The sequence below is a fragment of the Marmota marmota genome, unplaced genomic scaffold, assembly GCF_001458135.2.
Source record: "Marmota marmota marmota unplaced genomic scaffold, marMar, whole genome shotgun sequence".
Lineage (NCBI taxonomy): Eukaryota > Metazoa > Chordata > Mammalia > Rodentia > Sciuridae > Marmota > Marmota marmota.
This window is the reverse complement of record NW_026005887.1, coordinates 440,236-448,508: the sequence shown is the minus strand read 5'-3', so window position 1 is coordinate 448,508 and position 8,273 is coordinate 440,236. Positions and strand designations below refer to the sequence as shown.

The window sequence follows — 8,273 nt, the reverse complement described above, 5'->3', positions numbered from 1 at the left end:
GGCGGGGGAGGGAGGGAATATTATCATGTGGAACCTCAGCAGTCTCTGAAAACCCTACAAATTTCCCTCGTATAACTACCAAAGTGACGGGTTTGCTCCACAAGAACTGTTGTGACTTGGGAGTTTAAGTTCTTCAGAGGTGAGTTAGATAGAGATGACTCTTTGAAGAAATTAAAACACTATATTTGAATTCAGTTCCTGGGTTATCACTGAGCTTGTGTTACCAAACAATTCCTACAATGTCTACAGTTCTAGGACACTACAAAGCAAAATCTAGGGTTTCAGCCAAACCCTTCAATCCATAGGCCTATGTAAAGGGCTGTCCCAAGGAACCAATCATCTAGCCCATTGGTTCTCAAAGTATGGTCTAAAGAGTCTTGGGGGGCTGGGTAATCCCAGTGACTTGGGGACTGAAGCAGGAGGATCGATAGTTCAAAGCAAGCCTCAGCAACTTAGTGAGGCCCTAAGCAACTTAGACCTTGTTTCAAAATAAAAAGGGCTGGGGATGTGGTTCCGTGGTTAAGCACCCCTGGGTTCAATCTCTAGTATGCTCCCTCCCGGCCAGCAAAGATTCTTGGGAGTTTCTGAAGCCCTTTTAGTGGGTCTGTGGGATAAAACTGTTTTTCCACATTTTTACTGGTACATTATATATAATGGTAGGATTCATTACATATTCATACATGGACACAATACAACAATATAATTTGGCCAGTATTGTTGCCCAGTATTGTCCTTTCCCTCCCCTCCTCCTCCCCTTCTGGTACCTTTCCTCTTCTCTACTGTCTCCCTTTAACTTTCATGAGATATCTCCGCCACCATTCCTTTTCCTTTTCTCCTTTCTAGGTTTGACATGAGAGAAAACATATGAACCTTGACTTTCTGAGTTTGGAGGAATGGCACCCAGCTATACCACGCTCCTCAATATTTACCCTAAAGGATTGAATTTGTCATACTGTAGCAATACAGGGATGAAACTATTTTACAATAACGGTAAGGTGATACTTTCTTTTTTCACTTCCATCATCTCATCTTTTCCAGAGGTGACATGACATGTGATGTTGTCTCTGATAGCTGAGGGATGTGTGCCTCTGTGTTCTTGAATTTTAAATATTTCTGACTCTCAATATCTAAGATAATTATTATCAATAGATACAACCTAAACTCCAAAACTCTTTGGGATCCTCAATAGTTTTTCAGGGTGTTAAGGTGCTTCTTTCTGAAGAGCAGAGTAAACCCTCTTTGGAGTAAAGAGACAACCTACTGAGCAGGAGAAGTGATCATTTCCAAACAATACACGTGGCATGGGGTTGATATCCAGCATATATAAAGAACCCCAATAACTCAGTTGCCCCAAAACAAATAACCTGATTAAAAATGGGCAATAGGGCTGGGGATGTGGCTCAAGCGGTAGCGCGCTCGCCTGTCATGCGTGTGGCCCGGGTTCGATCCTCAGCACCACATACAAACAAAGATGTTGTGTCCGCCGAAAACTAAAAAAAAAAATAAATAAATATTAAAAAAATTTTCTCTCTCTCTCTCTCTCTCTCTCTCTCTCAAAAAAAAAAAAGGGCAATAGACCTAGGTCAATGTGACTCAAAGGAAGACATTCAGATGGCCAACAGAGACGTGAAAATATGCTGAGCAACACCAATCATATCAGAAATGCCAGGCAGTGCTACGCCTGACCCCTCTAAGAGGTCAGTTGTCAAAGAAAAAGAAAAAAGAACAAATGTTGGTGAGGATGTGGAGGAAAAGGAACTCTCATACATTGCTGATGGAAATGTAAGTTGGTGCGGTGATTATGAAAGACGGTATGGAGGATCTTTACGCAATTAAAGGTAGATCTCCCATATGATGCAGCTACCTCACTTCTGGGCATGTATCCAAAGGAAATGATTATGAGCACACCAAAGATATCCTAGCATGGTCTTGTTTATTGCTGCATTATTCACAATAGCCAAGATATGGAATCAACCTAGATGCCCATGAACAGATGAATGGATAAAGGAAATGTCATACATATGTGCAATGGAATACTATCCAGTCATAAAAGAATCCTATCATTTGTATAAAATAGATGGGATTAGAGGACATTATGTTAAGGGAAGTGCATCAGATAGAAAAACAAGTACCACATGTTCTCCCTTGTGGATATTAAGACCAAAATTTAGGTGAATTGTTGATTTATCAGTGTTATTTCTAGAATGGATTTCATTCTAACTGTCCTAGTCAGAAGGAAAATTTACCTACTCAGTATTGCTTTGATTTCAATATGGAGAATCAAAGGAATTCTCTATGTTTCTGAAGTATAGTTACCAAAATTATCTAAAAAAGTTTAGAAAATGTGAGCTCATGTTGTAGCTTGGGGGAAAGATCTACCCCACTAGATGGTTGACAGAAGCCCTCCCTCTCTGTAACATGTTCCCATGCTAGAGAAAGGGGCCACTTCTGTTTCATGAGATGGGATAGAGAGACAATATGAAGTAGATTTTCACACAATATTATTCTGCTGATATGAAATTCTGGTCGCCAAGGTGGCAGATATGTTCTTAATCCCAATGCTGTCAAATTTAAGCCTGGAGCCCCAAGAGACGAGCAGTATTTAAGACATCATCTCTTGTTAAGTAGCAGCCACACAGTTGGCGATAGCCAGTGAAGGATTCCCTGCCATGTAGGACTCTCCAGTTGTCTATAAATAGGACCTGTGAATGAATAAAAAGAGAAAACATCATCAGAACAAGGGCAAACCCAAAGAACCCTAAATCAGAAGAGATCATTTAAAAAGCAAAGCGTTAGGTGGTTCTATGGTTATATTCTGTGCTATATTTTTATTTTTAAATTAAGCAGACTTTTGGAAGCCCAGACGGGTGTAACCCTGTAGCAGGATAAATGGAAGTTGCAAAGGCAATAGTAGGTAATAAATGGGCCCTGCACTTGAGGGGTTTGTGTTTCTTGAATAATTGTCCTCTTTTCAAAGCAAATCATGTGATTCGATTCTTTCGTTTTCTTTTCTACTTCTCACTCTATAGTTTTTCAAAGGGTTAAGCTATTTTATTTATTTTTTTTTTTTTGAAGATATTCTCCATCCAGAGGAAATAAAGATGAAAAAGAAATGGAATCATGAAGGTGGAGGGACTCTTAGGGATCATGCAGTTAAAACCCCTCGTCATTCACATAGAGTCACAGATGTCAGAGATGGGGTGGGTCCTGCTCCCAGGTCATTCAGTGGGTGAGTGGCAGGACCACAGCCAGCACCTAGGACTTTTTTTTCCCCTCTGTTTCCTTTGCAACAACACGACACATACTAAACAAGTACCATTATTGATTGATTTGTTTATTTTTATTTCCATTTTTAAAATTTTTTTGGTACTAGGGATTGAACCCAGGCTGCTTTACCACTGAGCTCCATCCCCAGCCCTTTTCATTTTTTTAAAGGATTTTTTTTTAACCTTTGTTTTACTTATTTTTATGTGGTGCTGAGGATTGAATTCAGTGCCTCACACATGCTAGGCAAGCGCTCTACCACTGTGCTACAACCCTAGCCCACCAGTTTTTAAATTTTTGAGACAGGGTCTCACTAACTTCCTGAGGCTGGCCTTGAACTTACAGTCCTCCTGCCTCAGCCTCCAGAGTCACTGGGATTACAGGTTTGTGCCACCATGCCTGGCTTTCTTCACTGCTTCTGTGTAACAAGCTTATTTGATATCTTTAGAGTTTAGGACATACCCTCCCAGGCTTTAGTTTGACCCAAAGCTCATTCTCAGGTCTCCTCAACTCAATTGTTAGAGTCCGGTGTGCTGTATACCAACGATGAACGACATCATAAGGCACAGTATTGATGACAGCTCGGTCATAGTTGTTGTACCTAACGTGGAATTGTGAGAAAGAAAGATCTCAAACACACAAATAGAGACATCTGCTGTTTATTGAACTACTTTATATAATGGTTTTCTCTGCATTCACTACTTGTTCTGCAGATGAGCTGACAATATGTCAACATTCTCTTAGGTGCACAGGATTGGAGAGAGGAGCTCTTCTGCCTGCTGATCATATTTTGTTTCTCTCTGGAGAACCTGGGGATAGGGGATAGAAGTTAAGTTCCAGTTGTTTTTTCCCCATCTTAGGATATGATGTTTTATCTAAAGCATATTTCATAGAGTACGTCCTTATTGGTCAAAGCTCATGGAAGCATTGGGGAAAGATTTGAGCTTGCCCCTCGTCAAGCTGAGATAGGCATGGTAGGCTGTATTAACAAAGGTTTCTTTTCAATGACTTATAACTTCTCATATATCTCCCTTTGTGAGAGAGATGCCAGCTATAGTAGCTACTGGGCAGTTCACCCAAAGATCTTAATTAATTCATTAAATACTAACATTTATATGAGCATGTGCTACAAGCTAGTAAGTGTGTTTAGGCACTAAACACACAATGATGAACATGGCAGACATGATCCCCTTATGTTCTCTCGAGGAAGATAAACGATAAACTAGAAATAAATAAATATATAAATAATTTCAGCTAGTTGCAGATGGTAGGAAGAAAAATTGGTGTTATATGTTTAAGCATGCCTGGGAAATCTATTTCAGATGGAGTGCTGAGTGAAGGATTTTTTGAAGAAGTGACATTGGAGCTGGTACCTGTATGATGAGAGACCAGCAATTCAGCCAGCTGAGGGAAGAACATTCCAGGCAGAGGGAGTAGCAAGTACAAAGCCTTGGGGTAGAAAGGCATTTTATTGTGTTTGCAGATCAGCAAGAAGGTCACATGGCTGGTGGTGAGTAAGCAAGGGGAATAACAGTGGAGGAAGTGATACAAAGGAAATCGCCAGGGGTCAGATGATGTGTAACCATGCAGGCCACAGTGAGGACTTTGGATTTTTTGTGAGCACCATGGGAAGCCAGTGGAAAACCCTAGCTGAGATAATGGATTTCTGTTTTGGCTAAGGCAAATTAACTTTTTTTTGAAGTATAACACACATACACACACACACACACACACACACACACACAAAAGCAGACAAATAATGATGAATTTCATGATGGGATCATATCTCTATCGCTACCATCCATATAAATAAGTAATTAACTAGAAGCCCATAACCTTTCCTCATGGCCCTCTCCAGTCACACTCTTTCTCCTACCCAAGGGTAACTACTATCCCAACTTATGTTGCCAAAGATAAGTATTTGCTGTTTATGAAAAACAAAACTTTATATAAATGGAATCATCATATCTACTACACACACATTGACATCTATATGTTTCTACATGCATCTTCATACATTTCTACATATCTAGACTGTTGTGTCTTGTTTCTTTCATTTAATATTAAAGGGCAGCATTGTTCAGCAGTCATTTATTCATCCTTGGTGCTGTATAGCATTTGATTTTGTGAGCACAGCACAATTTATTTATCCATTGTCCTGTTGGTGAATATTTGAGTAATTTCCAGTTTGGAAGCACTACAAATACTACTGCTTTGAACATTCTATTCCATTGTCTTTTGGTGAACATCTATATTCACTTCTGTTTGATATAATCTTAAGAATGGAATTTCTGGGTCATAAGTATGGGTATGCTCAGCTTTAGCAGACACTGCCAAAGATGTTCTTTGCAAAGAGAAATAAACATCCAATGGTTCTCTTCTTGGGTATCAGACAGTGTTTATTGGTTTTAGTACATAGCACAATCAAAGCCAGTATTCTTAGTTTTCTCGTATGTAAAATGAGCATAGTAACACCTGCTTAGTGGATCCCATAGGGATACTATGAAAATCAAATGAAAGAATGTAACAATGCTTCCTCCCAGGCTTGGAGGAGCTATGCCCAGAGGGAGAATAGGGTGTGGAAGCATAGTCTCCCCCAGAGTCTTGACCCCCCATTGTTACTTCCAGAAACTTCCAGTGCTGTGCTAGGTACTTCCACAAATATTTCATTCACTCCTTTTGACATTTCAGAAGGGAAGGTGTCATTAACTTCCTTTTACATGTAAGGAAACTTGAAAGTTAAATTAAATGTGCCACAGGGCTCATAAGTAGCAGAGAGGTTTTAAAATCAGGTTTCCCTAATAGTTTGACTCATTGTTTGTACCTGAGAACAGAAATCCAATGTAATTTCTGTGTACATTTTTTCCTAAAGATAACTTTTTTAATGGATCACAACTGCAATCTCTTGGCTTCAAATGGAGATATATAGTTTATGAACATTTTCATATGTAATATCTTATTGACCCTCTATGTTATAATCCTGTGAGGCAAGTAGTACAGCTATTATTATCTTACTTTATAAATAAGAAAAAATAATGACAAAGCCCTGTGATTTGCCCAAGGCCACATGGAATCTAGTATTAAACTTTTTATATTAGATGATGTTGTTTTCTAAGGCCACTAGCAGGAAGCATCCAGTAAAGTCTATTACAAACTAGCAAATAGCTGTGTAATGTTCTTTTGATTAAAATAAGACTATTCCTGGGCTTTTGCACAAAGTGATGTCATCATATTATTGTGTAACTTTTTTTTTTCTTTTTCCTGCTTTGATGTGAGGCAATAGAGGCCTGGGAGTGAGAGAAAGAAAACAAAGCAATAATTTATTTGATACAAAAAGCCATCCCTCTTATTAGTTGATATATTTTCCAAGTAAAGAAAGCTCAGTGATTGAGTAGAAGATGTATTTGATGGATTAGAACAAAAAGATGGCTATTTGAAGTGACCAACCAAATTGAAAAATTCTTAGTCTGAACAGGAAAAAGAAAAACATAGAGTGAGATTTACCCATATAAAGAATCTGGCATTACTAAAGAATCTATAGATGTGAAAATAATAAGAAAATATCATGAATGAATTTATGACTACAAATTTGAAAACTTAGATAAAATGTCCAAATTTCTGGAAAGAGCCACCAACTAAAGGTAAAACAAAAATCTTACTAGCTCTCTATAGATGAAGAAAGGTTGAATTTAATATCCAAAACTCTCCCTAGAAGTAAACTCCATTTTTAGAGAATTTCCCTGGTAAAGTCTAACAAATATTTGAGAATTATGGTATAAACAAAAGATGATGGGCACTGTAATCAGATGGAGCACCCTTACAATTTAAGGATGTAGCATTATTGCACAAACTCTTTGGTAAACTGAATTTTGCCAGGTCAGGATGATATCAAAATGTGACAAAACTCATTATAAGAAAACTGGAGACCAATATCCCCTGGAATCTGGATGTGAAGTTATCACTATTAAACCAGCTAAGTATATGTCACTTACCAATTCATTGCCTCTCAGTTCCCAATGTACCTTTCTGTATGCTCTTGATATATAAGAATCCCCCTTCCTTTATAGTAAGCACAATGTTAAGCTTTCTCTGAAGAGAGTGCTGCAAGGGTGCTGAAAGAGGAAGACCTTTTCCTGCTGTTTCTGGCCCTGGCTGGGATTCTGTACTGTGAGTGTGAAGACATCTGGTAGAGGCAACTTCAGCCTCTCAGTCAGAATTTGGTCCCTCTGCCACTTTGTAGCTTCAGTGTGGTGATAACCTTTCCATAGGCCTCTTGACATGATAAACTAGAGCCCCCATCATATCCTGCATATGCAGCTGCCTATCTACAACTGCTGCGTGTAACCTTACCTGCTCAGACTCTCTGGGCAAGCCCCTTCTTGACCTGCACACTAGCCTCCTATATCCACAGTGATACACACTGAGAAGACATTCTTTCTGCAAGTTCTCACCCCTCACACCCACCCCGTGCAACCCATGTGCTCTAAAGTCTTCCTGCTCTTATGGATACCCGGACTTCCATGACACACTCAGGCGATCAGTTGCTGATTGCCTGCCTCCCTCCCTCCGTTCCAGAGGGTGGTCTGTTGTTTGCTCAGAAACTCCAGGTCAGATTCAGCCTGGCCAAACAAGGAAACGGCTCTGCTACCTGGTGGCTGAAGCACACCACTCGTTCTTGAAGGTCTGAACCCCTTCCAAGTTTATCCAGGTTTATCCTTCCTTACCTATTTGGCCTCAGCCCTAGGGCACTATACAGATTTTCCTTTTGTGCTCACTATTTCTATTTTACACACTCACTATTTTGCCACAGTTCCCAATTCTTTTTTTTTTTAATATTTATTTTTTTAGTTTTAGGTGGACACAATATCTTTATTTTTTAATTTTTATGTGGTGCTAAGAATTGAACCCAGTGCCTCACGCATGCTAGGCGAGCGCGCTACCACTGAGCCACAACCCCAGAACAGCATTGTGTTTTTTTAAAAGGTGATGTTTTTAATAATGAAACACCA

At 39.3% G+C, this 8,273-nt stretch overlaps 1 protein-coding gene and 1 long non-coding RNA gene across 5 annotated transcripts in view; one reads left to right on the top strand and one right to left on the bottom strand.

Annotated features, from left to right (window-relative positions):
* Window positions 1–1,769, top strand: part of LOC107161018 — a 23,811-nt gene extending 22,042 nt beyond the window's left edge. Inside the window, exons 4-5 of the long non-coding RNA XR_001505922.2 lie at window positions 844–990; window positions 1,569–1,769. This is a non-coding gene — a long non-coding RNA (uncharacterized LOC107161018). The remainder of the gene's footprint in view (window positions 1–843; window positions 991–1,568) is intronic.
* Window positions 1,770–1,916: 147 nt separating this feature from the next.
* Window positions 1,917–8,273, bottom strand: part of Tmlhe (trimethyllysine hydroxylase, epsilon) — an 87,181-nt gene continuing 80,824 nt past the window's right edge. For 3 of the 4 annotated variants that reach the window (XM_015507560.2, XM_048797603.1, XM_048797601.1), the window contains 2 exons: window positions 3,727–3,865; window positions 1,917–2,702 (listed from right to left, as the gene is read on the bottom strand). In XM_015507560.2, the coding sequence (XP_015363046.1) occupies window positions 2,571–2,702; window positions 3,727–3,865 (271 nt within the window). In that variant the 3' untranslated portion in view covers window positions 1,917–2,570. Of the gene's footprint in view, window positions 2,703–3,726; window positions 3,866–3,907; window positions 4,074–8,273 lie in introns of those variants that run through there. The other variant, XM_048797602.1, reaches the window with a different exon arrangement.